The sequence below is a fragment of the Alligator mississippiensis genome, chromosome 16, assembly GCF_030867095.1.
Source record: "Alligator mississippiensis isolate rAllMis1 chromosome 16, rAllMis1, whole genome shotgun sequence".
Taxonomy (NCBI): domain Eukaryota; kingdom Metazoa; phylum Chordata; order Crocodylia; family Alligatoridae; genus Alligator; species Alligator mississippiensis.
In genome coordinates this window covers 11937044-11955395 of record NC_081839.1, presented here as the reverse complement: position 1 = coordinate 11955395, position 18352 = coordinate 11937044, and the positions used below count along the sequence as shown (strand labels likewise).

The window sequence follows — 18352 nt, the reverse complement described above, 5'->3', positions numbered from 1 at the left end:
CAATGTTCCCAGCTGCCAGACAGAATGAGACCTGCTGGCAGGAGCTGTGGGTTCCCACACCCGGGTTAGTGAAGGGGTCAGGGGGAGCTCTAATTTTTCTATGATAAGAAAGCCAAAAGCAAACATCAAAGCATATAGATAGTTAGAATTGTCTTTATTATGATGATAGAGACACTGGTAGGCTTCCAAATTGCTTTAAAATTGTACATATATCAATAAAAACATTGCCCAACTGATCTCTCTCTCTGTCTCTCAGATATCTATCTGTCTGTCTGTCTGTCTGTCTTTTGTTTTAATTGTGCAAGAACATGGATTTGGGGGCATTTTAAAGAATGAATTTGGGATTTTTTATCAGAGAATTTGCAGTTTTTAACCATTGTTATGCTCCTATATCTTTCTGTATCTCCAAAGTTGCCTCTCGCACCTCACATTCCCTTACGTCCCACAAAATCTGTCTCCCAGTCTCTCACATTCCTTTCTAGTCTGCCTCTCATGTAAACCATCTCCCTGATTCCTCCTCAGCCTCCTTCTCCTTCCTGGATGCCTGTACTACATAAGCCTTCTCCCCCATTTCACATCCCCCTTCATATCTCAACATCTGCCTCTTGCACGCCACATTCTTCTTCACTCCTCAGAGTCTGCTTCCAGCTCCCCCATACTCCCCATGTGCAGTTTAACAAACTAGACACTCTTGCCTTGTTTTTCATATCCCAGGTATGGCCTCACTGGATGGTAAAGCTTCAGGGAAAATGGGAATGCGGGCTGTAATATACTACATGGTGACCACCATCATAGCAGTCTTCATTGGCATACTTATGGTGATCATCATCCATCCAGGCAAAGGAAGCAAGGACAAACTCCATCGGGAGGGCAAAATTGAGCAGGTGCAAACAACTGATGCCTTCATGGACCTGGTAAGGTAAGAGTACAAGCTGGTTTGGGGTAAGAGCATGCCTTGTGATAAGCTGACCTTCCTGCCTGAAAACCATTCTGAATATTCATTCTGTAGCTGTAAAACAGGGGTGTCAAACATACATCCTGTGGACTGAATCCAACTCATAGAGCTGGGTCATCCATCCCACAGCCTTGATAAGGGACCTTATGAAGGCTCCCCAGTGGCAGCCAAGCACCTGGGCAAGATCCATGGTGCTAGAGCCCCACAAGTACTGCAGGAAGAAGCCCAGCACTGCAGGTGCTTAATAGGGCTGTGCAAAATTTTGCCCGGTGTTTCATTTCAAATCTGTTTTGATGCATTTTGAGCTCAAAACAGTGAAATCGAAATGAAACAAAGGCCTTTGAAACAGTTTTGAAATGAAACAAGGGCACTCAAAATGTTTCAAAACATGTCAAGTTTCCAAGCCAGGCTTACTTGGCTTCAGTGCTGGTCCCAGCTGGCAAGATCAGGGGCCCGCCCGCACCCCTGGGAGGGCTGCGGGGGCTATGCCAGACTGCTACCAGGGGTGCGGGCCCCTGATCTGCCTGCCGGATCACAGGAGGCTGGTTCTGCCACCTGGGGCCAACAGCAGCCAGGGCCGTCCCTAGAGGGGGGTGAATTGGGGCAACCGCACCGGGCCCCGCACTTTGGGGGCTGTGGTGCCTCTGTGCCACAACCGGCTTCACATCCGGCTGCTCGCTATCCTGCCGCCACTGGCTCTGGTGCACCTGGCACCGCGGGGCCCCCCAAAGCGCGGGGTCTGGGGTGGTCGCCCTGATTTCCTCCCCCTCCAGGGATGGCCCTGGCTGCTACTGGCCCCAGGCGGCAGAACCAGCCTCCTGTCATCTGGCAGGCAGATCGGAAGCCCGCACCCCCAGGAGCAGCCCGGCACAGCCCCCACAGCCCTCCTGGGGTTGCGAGTGAGCCGCCAGTCTGCCTGCTGGATGACTGCTGGTGCCAGGTGGGGCCAGCAGCAGCACCAATCTTCCTGGCACTGGGTGCGGGCTGCACCCAGCACTGTCCCAGGTGGCAGGAGCAGCCTCCTGTGATCTGGCAGGCAGACTGTGGGACCCTGGCACCTCTGGGAGAAGTTGCCAGAGCCCTGCAACCCTCCTAGGGGTGCGGGGGGCCCCTGAGCTGCCTGCCAGATTACAGGAGTAGCAAATGCAATGCAAATGGCATTGAGCCTCCTTTCAAGTTATTCCTCTATCTGCCAGAGCTTGCCAGCAAAGCTTGCCACAATCTCTTTAGCGAAATGATGAAGACACATTTGTCTCATCAAAAAAAAGGCTGGGAGCTGCACAGTGGCAGCAGCCCTGGCCTCTCACTGATCTGATAGCCCATTTCTGGATGTGGACACACATAACAATTAAACTGTTCCAAAATATCAATGACCAGAACCAGTTCACAATTCAGTACACCAGAGGGTAGGAGTGCTCACACCCATGCTTTGGTGGCTCAAGGGGCTGGGTGACCTATGGCTGGGGGCGTTTTCACTTTTCTGCTTTCCCTTCTCTTTTAAAACATACGAGTTAAATAAAATTCATTAGCCTGCAGTTGGCCAAAGTCTGCAGTGTCCTTATCTGACTTGGAGGGGAAGTGCTTGGATCCAGGCCTTTGGGTTTTCAGGAACCAGGGAGGCATGATTAGGGGCTGCAGTTGAGTAGGGAGTGAAGACACTTTTTTTTTTTTTTTTTTAATTGAGGAAATAGTGCAAGGTGGCTTATTGATACAAAGTGCCAAAAAACGGGGAAAAAAAGAGGGGAGGGGAGGACAATAGAATTTTGCCTTTGTACCAAAGCCAGGGGTGGGGAGTGAAGAGAAGGAGTGTGAGATGCCTGAAGGACTAACCAGGAACACTTGGGGTCCAGACATGACACTAAACCAGTTCACAGTGAACCAGTTCAAAATAATACTGAGTTTTGCAGGTACACTTTTGAATCATTCTAGGTAGCTTTAAACTGATGTAACAGGCTTGCATGTCTGTCTGCTTCAGATTTAAACCACATTTAACCCACTCTGAGTGTTATGTATGTCAGTGCCTTCTATTTCTTATGTCTCTGGACCATGGGGTATACTTTGAATCAGTGGGGAAGTACAGTCTTTGTAAGAGCAGGGCTCAGTGACAGAGCACTGGCTACCAGATCCTGTAGCCTTTGTCTCCTACTAATATGCTGCATCTAGGACCCTCCAAGAAGGAGACACAGTTTGGCCCTCCAACATAATTGGTACTTGTGCTGGGTATATTGGAGTAAAAGCAAGAACAGAGATCTCTAACCAGGGAATGATCATTCATGGCTCATGAGACTGGGGGAGGAACTCTGATCCTGCAGCATTTTTAGTGTATAGATGGTCTAAGATCAGGACATCACTGTTTTCTTTTAGGTAATTCACTCAGGAAGGAAGAGACTTCTGTGCCACAGCAGATTGATCTGGCTTTTGAGTAAGCCTAAGTGTCCTGAAGGGAGGCAGCATTTAATACTATGACTGTTAGGCAATAAGCCTGCTAACCTGATTTCAAGCCAAATAGGATCATAACTCTCTTTTGCTTTGTCTGCTGCAGGAATATGTTCCCACCTAATCTAGTGGAAGCCTGCTTCAAACAGGTATGGATGCCAGTTTGCCTGGCTTGCTTTCTCCTGCCCAGCATTCTTATTCTTTATGCCTATGCAGAACAGGCTGTCTGAGTTGCCTCTTTGGAGGCCCAAGAACAAGGGTGGTTTCATTGCCACCTTTGTACTTCCCAGAGTCTGCTTTGGAGGCTACTGTAGATGCTTGTTTAAAACAGAGTAACCTGCAGACAACCTTTCCAACTTGTCTGTAGACAACTCAGACCTGCCAAATCAAGGATTGCTTTGGGCAGTCCTTTTCCTGCCTGCAGCTTGCATCTCTCCAGGGGCCTAAGTGGAAGCAGTATGGTGCCATAGATGTCAGATCTTCACTGCCTGCAAATAAAGGGAATTCTTCAGAGCTGCTTTGCAACTTTTCAGTGTCTGTAATTGTGGGAGTACTATAAATGGTCCACAGTATACTGTCAGGCACCTTGAGTTGAGCTTCAGGGTTGACTCCATTGCCAGTATAAATAGCATACTTCTAGGGTCACTTGACTAGGCCACTAAAAGAGGATACAATCCCATGCAGAGTTGAACTTCTCATACAGAATGAACTGTATTGTTTGGTAAGCTGAGCCCATTCAAATAAATGAGTTCAGGGGACTGCTTTTTTGGGGTTTAATCGGGAGGAGCTATGGAGATGTCCAGATTTATGTTGCAGCTAATAATATGTATCGTTTCAGTACAAGACCCAGTACAACACCAGGGTCGTCACCAGAACCGTCCTCCACAACAGCACCGCCACAGCAGATGCCACCACCACTCAGATCTCTGTGCCTGAGAATGTCACTGGCATCCTGGAGAATGTCACACATGCACTCGGGAGCATCCAGGAGGTGCTGACCTTTGAGGAGATCATTCCTGTCCCTGGCTCAGCAAATGGGGTGAACGCGCTGGGACTGGTCGTATTCTCTGTGTGTTTTGGTTTAGTAATCGGCGGCATGAAACAGAAGGGACGGGCCCTGCAGGAGTTCTTCAACTGCCTCAATGAAGCCATCATGAAGCTGGTGGCCATTATCATCTGGTGAGAAGCGAAGTGGGGGGCCTGCAGGCCCATGTCCCATTGTTCTGATGAGGCATTAATTAGCTATAAACATGAACAGCCAAATTCTAGAATGTTACATTACGTGGAGAGAAAACGTTCCTCTCTCAGTTGCTTCAGTTTTATTTCCCTGTTATCCCTGATGTCATATTTATGTTGCAGGGACATGTGGGGAGTGGATCATGGCTCTGCCCCAGACCCCACCCCAAGTTGTCACTTCCCATGATCCTGGCCTCAGTCCCACCTGCCCTGCTCCTGGATACCGCTCCCTGTCTGCCTGTGGCCCCATCACATTCACCCAACTGAACATGTCCTACCTGCAGGTGTCCTGGGCTAGTATCCATGGAGAGAGACCCTGCCCACCTGCCTGCCCGCTCTGTCCGGTGCCTGTAGCTGAAGGTGCAGGGTAGATGGTCTGGGGTGCCTGGGAATCGGGGCCAGATGCAGCAGTGGAGACACTGGCAGTGGCAGCCTAAAGGAACCGCCGCCGCCGCAGGGGCTCCCAAGAAGCCGAGTCTGGCTGCTGCGTTGCATGGCCCTGTGGACTACAGCAGTGTTTCCCAACCTTTTCCAGCCCAAGGCACACTTAGATTAATACAATTTTTCTGTGGCACACCTATTAAGGCATTCCCCTTCCCCACACTCATAAACTCATTGTAGTTCATTACCGTGGTAAAATTCTGCAGCGCAGCTGTTCAGAGGCTCGCAAATTGTGCATCCCTCAAAGCCAACACATGCGCAGTGCATGAATTTCTTTCTTCTCGGCTGGTTCTTTCTCTCCCCCACAGCCAACACATGCGCAAGTTTTCTGTGAATATCGCATCAACACAGCTTATTGATTATCGGTAGGAGTCTGGAGAACTTTCTTTTCATTATTCCAAAATTCTTGTGGCATACGAGGGAGCAATTTGCAGCACACTGGTTAAAAAGCACTGGACTACAGCTCCCAGAGTGCACAAGAGCTGTGTGGGGATAAGGTGGGCTGCACTCCTGCCACCAAGAACTGAAACTAAGTAACTTTTAGGCAGTCTTGTTTCATAGTAACTGGATAACTCAAAGTTACATACTGTAGTCCTTGACCGTGAATTTGACCTATGTTCTGAAAGTTTGAAAGCAACTCTTGACTGTCTGTTGTGCATGTTTCTTATTCTTCTGTCTGTATCCTGCAAAGCACTTTTGGACATTTTGTTCTTGAGACTGAAGTCTCTGGCTTGAGTGTTATTTTCAAATGCTCTAAAATCCACGTACAGATTTAGATCTTACTTTTGAAGTATTATAAACAAATAACAGTTGTTTAAAGAGAGAGACTAGAAAGCATTTAGGATAATATAGTTACATATTCCAAAACGTTGGACTTAATGGGATCAAAGAAAAGCAAGCAACTGGGTCATTTAGTCCAAGGGTTCCTACTACTCATTCCTATTAAAATTAGCTGCTCCTTAGAGTTTCTTATAGTTCTGGGGGAAGAGTGTAGTGAGTGTGGAGAGTGTGGGTTGCAAAGGTGCAGGGAGGAAAAGAAGTAATAGGAAAGGCTTAAATAAGGATGGTTGTCAAATGAGGATTAAAAGGGGTGAGAGGATTTGGTGGTAGATTTGGGGGAGCAAGGAGAGATGGGGATTCAGTGCAGTGAGATGGAAGGGTGGTAGCTAGGAAGAGTGACATGGGAGTGGATGGCGGGGAGGAATTAGGGGAAGGGGACCAATGAGTCCTACATGATCCCCTCCCACTTGAAGCCACAGTGCTTCTTCCTCCCTTTTTCCTCCTATAATGGATGAGCTAGATAGTGAGAAGGAGTGTCTGCTATCCACAGCACCGTTGCTTGGAGTGACAGACAGGGCTACAAGATGATGTACCTCATACAAAGAGTGGAATGAGAAGAAGCAAACCTCAACCTTTGAGAAGACATGGACTCCTTCTGTGATCCAGGATCTGGAGGTATATCTTCTCCAGGATGGTCTGAGCCCATCTCCCTGGCCCCTTTATGTGAGCCAGAATCCTGAAGTCTTGCCCTTTTGAGGAGTGTTTCAGTCATTCTTCAGGACTCTGCATGCATTAGTCAAGATATTATATACCCAAGGGAGAGGGGGTGATAATACGCACTGTGTATCACAGGCTATTATGCTTCATCCAGTAACATCTGCTTAGAGCCCAATAACTTGCATTAGATTAAGAAAACTTTCATCAAGACACATAAGCCTTGATTTGAAGACATCAAATGAAACAAAGTTCTCTCGTTCCATTGGTCATTTGTTCCAATGGTTAATCAAGACCCCAATTTAAAAAAAAAAAAAAAAGAAAAGATCCCCACTTCTAATTTGAGTTTGTCTAGGTTTGTCTTCAAGCTAGTCATTCTTGTCCATATTAAGTAGTCAGTTTTAATCTGGTATTTTCTCCTTGTGGAAATGCTTAAACGTATTTCAGTATCAGTCTCACTACTGAATATGTTAAGGTAAAGTCACCTCTCTACACCTGCTGACAGCTTCATTGTTTAGAAATCTAAGGACTAATCCAAATCAAAACCAAGAGTAAAGGAGAGTGGGATAGCCCTTTACACACATAGCCTTTCCAAATTGCATCCTTGCCCTCTGATAGGCTTGTCTCTGGAATAGATGTCAGTTAACTTGAATAAGCAGAGATTGGTTTACAGACTACACAGCATTGTCCCAGGAAAAAGTATTAACACTTTCAGACAGGCTTGTACTCTGTTGAATCCTGGAACAAAAGGTTTTCTTCCAGGTGGAATGGAATGTCTTTTTACATCTTTAAGGCTGGCATTCAGCATCAGACTTATTCCTGCTGTCTGTAGATCCCTCTGTTCCCATGAAGGAATGGAGAAGCAGCAAACAGAGAGAAAGTTTGCCTGGGGGCTGCTGTAAGAGAAGCAGCTCACTGGTAGGACTGCCTTGAGGAGACTTTTCTGGATGCTGGTGACCCTGGGCATCTAGTTAGTGGTTTTTGGGTGTTTGATTTGTGTCTTGCTTTTTGTTTTGTTTTTCCCCTGGAGTGACAGCTTTCAGGATTTTCATTCCCAGCTCTGTGCGAGTTATCTACTTCAAGTGCGGCTGGTTTCGCTTATCGAGGAGTGAAGCTAGGCTAGGCAGCCTTTTAAAGGCAGCTCCTTGCAAACACAGAGAGCGCAGCAGAGAGGGAGTTTGCCTGGGAGTTCATGGTAGGAAGGAGCAGGAGACTCTGTTTGCATGTGTGTGTATGCATGCATGAGCAAGCATGTGCGTTTTTTTTCTTCTCTTTTCTTTGCTTTTGTTTTTTATAGCCGAGGCGTCCTCCAGAGAGCAAAGGAGGCATAAATGGAAACTGGATCAGCAGTCGTGACCTGCATGCGCCATGTTCATGTTCCTCCCAGAGGGTCAAGTGTGAGCTGGTGTCTGCCTTGGAGGAAAAAATTGAAAGGTTAGAAGCAGATATCCATGCTGCATTTTAATCAAGAAAAAGGAAGATTATATGGGCAGGAGTTATGTGTGGCTGATAGTGGAGAGACCAAAGGGAAAAGAGAAGTGGCAACATGTGACTACTAGAAGAAAGTGTCCCCAGAATTCAATAAAAACAGATTGTACTCAGCAACTACTTTCAAACACTCTGCAGTAGAGCAGTTGAGGGAAAGGCAGAAGTGAGGACATCAACAGGCAAGATCCAAAGGACTCAGCAGTCTAGAGAGCAGGAAATACAGGGTGCCAGAGATGGTGGCGCTAAGGTCACTACATCAAAAAGGAAGAGGAGAGTGGGGTTGGTTAGTCACTCCCTTCTGCAAGGAACAGAAGCACCAATATGGGGTCACAGGAGGTGTGTTGTCTGCCTGGAGCATCTTTGGGAGTCATCTGGCCAACCTAGTAAGGAGGGCTTTAAACTAGGTTCCACGAGGGATGGTGAACAAAACCCTCCAGCCACAGAGAAAACAATTCATAGGAGAAAGGTCCTGAAGAAACAGTTCAACTGCAGGAAAGGGTCAGAGAGCCACAGGACAGCAGCGAGTGATGCAAAAGAGAAACAAGTAGGGTGAAATGCAAAATACGTCTAATATATGTGTGCAAATGTGAGAAGCCTGGGGAACAAACAAGATGAGCTGGAAGTCAGAGCCTGTGGAAAAGCTATGATCTGATTGGTATCACAGAGACTTGCTGGGAAAGCTCTGATGACTAGAACATCAATATTAAGGGCTGCATTCTGTTCTGGAAACAAGGTTGGGAGAAAAGGTGGTGGCATCATCTCTTATGTCAAAAACACATATACTTGTTCCCTAGTTCAGGAGGAACAAGATAATAGACCAGAATATATTTGAATGAAGACAAAAGGTGAAAGGTACAGTAAATATATTGATAGGGATTTATTGTAGGCCACCAAGTCAGGAAGAGGAGGTGGATGAGGCACTCTTCAAAGAGGTTTCAAAGTTATCCAAAAGTTATGAGATGGTACATATGGAAGATTTCTATTTTCTGAATATCTGGTGGAAGAACAATATAGCCCGTTCAAAATGCCAAGACCGTTGCTACCCTGTGTGAACAGCTTTCTATTTCAGAAGGTGGAAAATACAGCTATGGGGTCTTCTATCTTGGATCTTGTCCTGACCAGTAGGGACCAACTGGTGGAGAATGTGAAGGTGCTAGAAAACTTGGGAAGAAGTGATCATGATATGATAGAATTCAAGAACCTGAGATGGAGGGAACATGAGATCAGCAAAGCTAAGACGCTAGATTTCAAAAAGGTGGATTTCAACCAACTCAAGAAGTTCACAGTCATGATGCCATGGGAAGACAAACTGAAGGAAAAAGGTGTGCAGGAGTGCTGGGAACTTGTAAAGGGCACAGTACTGAAAGCTCAGTGAGAAGCTATTCTGACATGATGGAAACATAAGGAGAATGGAAAGAGACCCATGTGGAGCATCTAGCATACCTCAAAAGCAGAGGGAAGGTATACAGGCAATGGAAGGACAGGCACATCACCAGGAGACATACCAGGAAATAACAAGAACTTCCAGGGACAAAAAGTCAGAAGACAAAGGTAAAAATGAGACTTCACTTGACGGGGAAAGTTGGGGGTTGTTTTTTGATTGTTTTTGTTTTTAAGCGTATGATGCAATGATTACAGAACAAGGAAAAACATATTCACAATTTTATGTCCAAATTTTGCAGCCAGCTGATTGCCTCAGGTGTGGTATTGTGCAAATCCAGTAGATTTCTATTAAATGCATGGAGAAGGCATTCAGCGGTGATGCAGTTCAAAGTTTGAAATGGGGCACCACAGTTGCAGTTCTGTGAGCTAGTCCAGCCCCATCAGTGCAACAGAAATCCACATCTTCTGTGTCTTGTCCTGATTCAGTTTAGAGAAGACTAAAGATGTCTAGGGAGATCAAAGCCAGATGGTCTAATGGTGAGATTTGTAATAATGATTTCTGTATTTAGGGGTGAATTGGACCACTCTTGTGTCCAGGCATCTTGGATGTTAAATGAGTCTTGCTCAAGTTAAGTCGAATTGCTGTTCTCCAAGCGGGATGTCTAGATTTTAATCTCAGACCTGGAGGGTTTAAGAAACGTTTGCATATAGGCAGCTATGGGTTATTTTTTATTTTAGTCCATAACTTAGTTAAGGCATTTTTTCTTTTTAATGAGGGAGGATGCATGTTACTAAGAATAGGGAACCATTGAAGAGGGCTGGATTGGTTTGTTTCTATAATGATTCGCATTGTTTGGTTGAGTTGTATGTCAACCTTATCTGTATGAGCACTGTTTAATCAGATTGGGGCACAGTATTCCACCAAAGAGCAGACCAGCACTAAAGCTGTTGTTCTCTGTGCATCAATATCAGCTCCCCAAGAAGTCCCAGTGAGTTTCTGGAGCAAAGTATTACAAGTTTGTAACTTAGCTGCTGTTATAATTAAGTGATTGTTTTAAAGGACAGCCTCCCATCTAGGATGATTCCTTAAATATTTAGGAGTACTGTTATAACATAGGAGCTGGTTTCCGAAAGCAATAATGGGTTGATAATTATCTTGTTTATTGTTCAAGTGAAATGTAGACATTTCTATTTGCCCAGGGCTTGGGCACAGATGTCATTGTGTAAGGAAGGTATCTAAAGTATTTAGATCAGATGTGAGTATTATTTCTGCTCTAGAGAAACAAGACTGTTGTGTAACCAGGGCTGCATTATCAACATATATGAATTTCCTTAAGGAGGTGCCTGGGAGGTCATGAATATAAAAATTAAAACAGCAGAGGTAGAAGGACTGATCCTTGCAGGAATCCATTGTTCAATTGATGTGATCTACTCTTAATGTTATCAGAATAAATCTGGAACCATCTATTGCTAAGCATGTTGTCTAATAAATTAGCAATTTATTTATTTTTGACTCTGCTTATCCCCTCAATATTGAGTTGGCAGATGCACAGTGAGGTCCTGATGTTATGGATCTGAAAACTCTGACAATCTGTTGATGTTCATTTATCTTCACGATCATTGGCTGTGAGGTCCAAAGGACGGTTTGGCAGCATCAAGTTGTAGACTATTTGGCAGTCTCCAGGGTGCACCATGTGGAAGCAGTCTACATTACATGGGGGAAGTTAAAGATAATAAGGAGAGGTTTTACAAGTAGACTGGCCAGAAAAAAAAAGATCAAGGAAGCTGTGGCTCCACTGTTAACTAACCAGGGAGAACTCTTAAAAGAAGATGCAAAGAACACAGAGCTACTCAACAGCTATTTTACTTCAGTTCTCACAAAAAATTAAGCTGTAACCAGACACCTAATAAAGTCCATTTGGATAAAGAGGGGGACAAGCTGAGGGATGAGATAACAAAAGAAATAAAGATCTTTTGATGGATCTGAATGAATTCAAGTTAGGAGGGCCTGATGAATTTCATCCTAGATTACTGAAAGAGTTGGCAGAGGAGATCTCTGAGCCCTTGGCAATAATATTTATGAATTCATGGGAGTCAGGTGAGGTACCAGAGAACTGGTAAAGGGTCAACATAGTGCCCGTTAAAAAAAGGAAGAGCAACCAGTTAGCCTCACCGTGATACTAAGGAAGTTACTAGAGCATATCATAAAGAACTATGTTTTCAAACATCTGTGGGAAATGACTGATTGCAAACAACCAGCATAGATTTACTAAAAATCAAACATGCCCAACAAACTTGATCTCCTTCTTTGGCAAAATAACTACCTGTGTGGATGAAGGGAACAAAGCGGATCTAGTGTATGTGGACCTCAGCAAAGCTTTTGACAAAATCCCTCATGACCTCCTCGTAAATTAGAGAAATACGGGCTAGACAAAACTACTACAAGGTAGACAGACAAATGGCTCAGTAGCCACAAGCAAAGGATAATCATAAATGGAATAATGACAGACTAGCAGGAGGTTGCAAATGGAGTCCCACAGGAGTTAGTCCTGGTCCCAGTGGTGTTCAGTGTGTTTATTAATTATCCGGTTGCTGGAAGAGAAAGCAAATTTGTAGATGATAAAACTGGGAAGGATTGCGAACACACTGGAGGACAGGAGCACAATTCAGAACGATCTAAACAGACTGGAAAGCTGGGCTAGAGCCAACAGGATGAAGTTCAATGCTAACAAATGCAAGGCACTGCATCTCAGGAAAAATAATAAAAAATACAAATACAAAATGGCTGGATAGCTGGCAGAACTATGGAGAAGGATGTGGGAGTATTGGTGCATCACAGACTCAGTGCGAGTCTGTGGCATGTTGAAGCTGCACTGAAGACAAATACGGTTTTGCGATGCATTAACAGAAGCATTAGGTACAAGACACTAGAGGTGATAGTGCCTCTCTACCCAGCACTGCTTAGGCTTCAACTGGAATACTGTGTGCAGTTCTGGGCTCTACATTTTAAAAAGGACATGAAGAAGTTAGGGAGAGTCCAGAGGTGGGCAACAAAGATGATTAAGGGCTTGGAAGGCAAGTCATATGAGAAAAGACTGAAGGACTAGGCATGTTCAGCTTATGGAAAAGGTACGTAAGAGGGGGCATGATAACAGTCTTCAAATATGTGAAGGACTGCCATAAAAAGAAGGCAGAACACCTTTCTCTCTTGCTGCAGAGAGTAGGATGTGGATCTATGGCTTGGAGTTTCAGCAAAGTAGGACAACTTTTGCACTACTAGAACAGTGAGGCAGAGAAATAGATTGCCTAGGGAGGCTGTGGACTCCATCACTGGAGGTGTTCACAAAGACGTTAAACAGCCAATGGTCAGGGATGCTCTAGGCATAACTATGTCTGCATCAGTATTTCCCATGCTTCTGTGCTTTGTTGGTTGCTGCATGGGGCTGAGAGGAAATTCTGCTCCCCATTCTGCCCCCTTCCCCTCCCTGTCCCCCCCACTTCTTTTAAGCTTTCCCAGAGGTATCAGATGTTGGCTGCAGCCAAGGCTGGGGATTTTAACTGGGGTGTGCCAGTGCTCCTGCTGGAACTGAAGCCCAGAGGTTCCTGGTAAGAGAGTCTTATGCTTCTACTCAGGGTCAGACCAGCTGTCGTATTCAGGGTCAGGAAGGAATTCTACCTCATGGTCAGATTGGTATGGACTGTGGGGGTTTCTGCCTTCTTTTGTAGCAGGGGGCCTGATCCTCTTCCTTGGGTCTCTTAAGTGTGTTGTGATAACTTTTGCGAGCAGAAGGATGTTGGCCACATGGTCCCCCGCGTTACTTGTGGCAGTATAACAGTGTCTTGCTCCAGGGGTGGCTGTGATGACCCTGTAGCCCCTTTAGCCCTTATCAGCTTCACTTTCTTTTACTGTCCCTGGGCAATCTTCCTTTCTCCTTTCCTGCCATGCCTTGATGTTGTTATGATTTTAGAAAATGGGAGGCTGTTCCAGGGTTTCCCAAGCCCTGATCTCACACTCCTGACCTCAGGTGTCTCCACTCTGCACCTTAAGGGTAATTACTTGGGCTCTGTCCTTCCCAGTACCCACGCCCATGAGTCATAGATGTCACACACACTAATTAAATCATAACCCCCCCCTACAGGCTATGGGTTCCTGGATCTGTTTGTCCTTACACCAGCTCCTCTTTGGACTATGGGCGCACTGGCCCCCTCAGTCTCTGGCCTTGCCTTTGGCAATTCTCCTTAGACCCTGACCCCACTCCTAGACCAGTTAAGACCCATGGGCTCTCCAGCTCCACCAGTCTCTGTCTGTGGCCTTTTCTTGGCCTTCAGCCCCTCCTGAACCCTGGCCCTGCTGCCCAGGAATTCTTCTTTCCATGGCTCTCAGGGCTAGATTGCCTGCCCAGCTCCATCTCTGAGCTGATATCCTGATAGCCCAGCTCCTGTAGCCCATATGATTCCAAATGAACCTATGCAGGGGGTCAGACTCGATGATCTATTGAGGTCCCCTCCAACCCTAACATCTATGAATCTATGATTCCTAATTGCCCCCTAGGATACCTGCAGGCTGCTTCTCAGGCAGCCTGCCTTCTCTTAAAATAGCAGGAGCATCAAGCACCCTGCTATAGGCAGATTTGGATGTTATGTTGTGTTGTGTCAGGGCTGACTGTATTTTTGCTAATAGGTTAGATGATAAGTGTCAACAACATGGCATGCAGGCCAGATATGGCCCATGGAGCCCTGCCATCCAGCCCCTGGTGCTGCCCAAGGGTCTGATCAGACCCACATGTGGCATGGCACATGCCCATGGCACAGGACTGGTCCACAGGCTGTGTTGAGCATACAAACTCCTTCCCCCTCCTCTGGCATACCTCATCTGGATCATGCATGACATGCAGCGTGGATCGCAGAGTGTCTGAAATGGGTGTTGCACACTGTGCCCACTCCAGCCAGTCCAACAATCACAGTACATGTGGCACTTAGAGGCAAAGCATGTAGCATGGGTCCCAGAGCTGCTGGGGTGGGTGCCACATGCAGTGTAGTCTGGCTGGGGCAGCTACTGCATGCAGTCCAGCCAGTTCCCATTAGTGCAGGGATGCAAGGCTGCTTACCAAGTTTTGGCAAACCCTCAAGGGCCACAAGGGTAGCCCTGCTCCTTGACAGGTGCCCTGCCCCCTGGTCACCATTGTGGGACCGGAAATGCCACCCCAAGCCCCTGACCTTTGCTGCTGGAAGTCTCTCTCCTTGCCCCTGCAGAAGTACTCCTTTCAGCAAGGGTTTGCCATCTCAAAACCAGAAAAATACCAAATTATATTCTAAAAATTAAACACTTTTCACAACATTAATTAATTTGATTTCAAAAAATATTTTTGTCCTGGTTTACATGCGTTTGTATAGTGTACACAGAGGTGATTGCACAATAACTTAAAATTAAGTCTTAGTCTTGTATATTGTATAAGGATGTGGGTTGGTTAGATATAAGTTTATGGGTATGTGGGTGTGGGGTTTGTGGTAGCTGTGGGTGTGTGGGTATGTAGGGTGGAGGAGCATATGGATGTGTGGAGTATGGGTGGCTATGGGGTTTGTGGGGGGATGTGAGTGTGTGAGGAGGATGGCTGGGGAGGGTTGTGACGTGTAGAGGAGGGGGATTTGCCCACAGCCCCACCCCCATGGCAGGCAGAGCTCCCCACAGTGCTTCTCCAAACCCAAGCTCTCTGCTCCTGCTGCTCCTGGCCCCAGGGCATCGGTGCGGCCCCATGCTCCTGCTTGCAGCCACTTTCCCCCATCTGCCACCACTGCCCTTCTGCCACTTCCCCCCCACAGCTCGTCACTCCCACACCACGTTCCAGGTGTACAGCTGAGACTGCAAGATGCAGCAGGAGCTAGACTGGCCCAGCCAGCATCACACAGGGCCAGCTGAGAATTGCAGGGGCCAGGTTGGCTCCTGCTGTGTCCTGTAGCCTGGTGTTGCAGCTGGAGACCACGTGGTGCTGGAATGGCCAGCAGGGGTGGAGGGGAGCGGTGGCAATGGTGGGCAAATGGCTGCGGCAGGCAGGGGAAGTGGCAGTAAGTGGGTGCGCAGAGCGCAGCAACAGTTCAGCAGGAACATGGGGCCAGCGCAGTGCAGTGGGGCCTCCAGTAGGGCCCAGCAGGGCGCTAGAAGCGCAGGACATGGACCAGCAGGGCTTTATGGAGTCAGGCCAGGCTGAGCCAGCAAGGAGAGGGGGAGCCAACCCGGCTCTAGAGCCCTGCCAGCCTGGTTGCACACTTCTGATGCCCCACTCTGGGTCCCTGCTGGCCCTGGCCCTGGCCCCAGTGCACTGTGTGGACTCCGCGCTCCCACCCAGCTGCTGCTGAGCTTCACGTGTCCACTCACTGTCCCTTCCCCATGCCTGCTGCTGCTTTCACAGCTTCTCTGACTTTGCTTCGCCTGGGGCTTCTGACTGGGGTTGGGGGGGCAGGCCACCAGGCCTTGCTTCTGCTTGATCCTGCCAGCAGCTTCCCCTGGGTCCTACTGCCCCTGGCTTCTGTCAACTTTGACAGGCAGCCAGAAGCAGATATATATATTTTTTTTAAATTTTAGGGACCCTGCAGGCTGGATAGAATGGCCTAGTGGGCCATATCTGGCCCACAGGCTATATTTTGCCCGCCCCTGCATTAGCATCCATTCCTATCTCTCTGAGATCCATGTCACAAGCATCATGAGACTCAGACTAGCTTGAGTGGCCATCAGATTGGGTATGCTAGAGGAGTGGAAGGGGAGAGGAAAGGGAAGGGGGGTTGTGGGCCTGATCTGTCCCATAGATAAGCAGTGGTTCTGTATAGGATGGTTTGGATACAGATGATCCTGCCTCAGGCAGGGCATTGCACTAAATGACCTCTGGAGGTTCCTTCCAACACTACTGTTCAGTGTTTTTTTATGAGAATCCCCCAGCCCATTATTGCCACAGTGACATCTACTTTTGGAGATCTATCAACTAGCTGATTCTTAATCCATTTAACACAGTTTTGTATATACTGTATGGTGCCTATAAGAATAACATGTGATAGCTAGTAATATGTTTAGATTTTTATGTGATCAACCAAACACCTGATCACTAATGTAATGAAGGTTGTGCAACCAGGGCATCAGCTCTATGAGCCCACTTAGAGGGGTGCAAGAATGGCAGTTGCTACTGCCACCCAGGGTACAAACCATGGTAGCTATGTCTCTGCATCTTAAGGCCCCCAAAGAATGAGATCAGGTTTACTTGACAAAATCTATTTTCTATATACCCTTACTCATTAGCATTCACTGTATTTCTAGCCTTTCATTCTGTATTAACTGAATGTCATATCATCTTTTCCATTATTGTCCAGGACTGAAAATATGTTAATCCTAAAAATTCCCTCCTACCTCTTATGAACACTGGCACAATTTTGGTATTTTTCCAGTGTCCAGGAATTTCCCTGGTATTCCAAGACTTATTACAAAAAAATAGCAGGCCAGAAATCTCCTCAACCAGCTTCTTTAGCAGTCTTCTGTACAAGTCATTCAGGCCAGCTTATTTAAAAACGTTTATCTAAAGGTGTCCTCTGATAAATCTCCATGGTTGCCAGTGAACTGGAAATTACTTCATCCTGCTTCTTTCCCAGCAAAGAGCAGAAATACTTACTGAACATGCCTGCCTTTTCTTCACATTAGTAACAGTGAGTCTATACTATTGTCAGATTTTTTTTGGCCCTAGCACACTTAAAAAACCCTTCTTAGTGTCTTTAGTCCTTTATAGTATGGATTTTTCCCTGCCATTTTTAGCTTCCATTACAAATTTTCTATTCTTTACAACTCTTAAGTTATATCAGTTGCTGTCCTTTTTACCTATTTGTTACATATTGTTTTGTTCTAATTGCTGCCTTCAGTTTGATGAATTAGGACGAGCTTTTAGCCAAAGCTAACTACTTTCTTGACTGTAAAATCATGCCTTTTAATGGCCATGTAATACATTCTTCCTAAAGAACACCCAAGTTTCATTCTTTTTTCCTTGCATTTTTCCCCCTCAATTTTTCTCAGCTTTGGAAAACTGGCCTTTTTGAATCAGCAGCTATATATGCATGCAAACTTCTGAGATTCACATGCTGCAGAGAGATATGTAGATCTACTCTGCAGTACACTAGCCCCAGATCTGGTGCTGGCATTCTAAATATTCACTCTTTGGCTACTGCTGGCCATCATAACCAACACAGTTTTCCCATCTCCCTATCACCTCTCAAAGCTTAAATTAGCATGAAAAACAAGGAGGAGAGTTGAGCTGGTGTGTAGATCTCAAAACTCAGTGTGTGTGTGTGCGCGTGCGTGTGTGTGTATGTACAGAGCAAGAATGGTGTGGAAGTGGTCAAAGCAAAGGGTATGGTAGAGCAGTGATGTACCATGGGTCTCCAGAGCCCAGGAGCCAATGCTTCCATTTGTGCCCCCTCCTCCCCCCGTATCCTTCTTGTAGCAATACTTGAAGCAGGGTTGACCCACAATTTTTTGGGCCCCCTGATACAAAGGGGGGGGGGCCTGAAGCTGGCGGGGGGGGTGAAGGGGGAGGGTGTGGCAAGTGGATGGATGTCAAACTGGCAGTGGCAACGCAGACTGGTGACAACTGCCCACCCCTGCCTTGCTATGGCACTGATTTCAAGTGTTCATGGCTGCAGGAGGCCCCTTTGGCTGTGGGGTGCCTGCGGCCACAGGTTCTGCAGGATAGGGCGGCCCGGCTGTAACTTAGTCACGTTGCACAATAAGAACTCTGAAGGGCCCAGCCGATGCCCCCCACCCCAAACCGGTGCCCCCACCCCGTCAGTCTGTCACTGTGGTGGAGAGAATGTTGGATCACTGCTTGTCCAAGGGACTCGAACAATTTCAGAGAATTGAGAGCTGCAAGGAGAGGGCCTTGTTTCTCA

General features: G+C 46.7%; 1 protein-coding gene across 2 annotated transcripts in view; it reads left to right on the top strand.

The window, feature by feature from the left end:
* LOC102570306 (excitatory amino acid transporter 1) overlaps positions 1 to 18352 on the top strand; it is a 134884-nt gene that overhangs the window by 103306 nt on the left and 13226 nt on the right. For both annotated transcript variants that reach the window (XM_019491238.2, XM_006262132.4), the window contains exons 5-7: positions 715 to 919; positions 3498 to 3540; positions 4230 to 4570. In XM_019491238.2, the coding sequence (XP_019346783.1) occupies positions 715 to 919; positions 3498 to 3540; positions 4230 to 4570 (589 nt within the window). The remainder of the gene's footprint in view (positions 1 to 714; positions 920 to 3497; positions 3541 to 4229; positions 4571 to 18352) is intronic.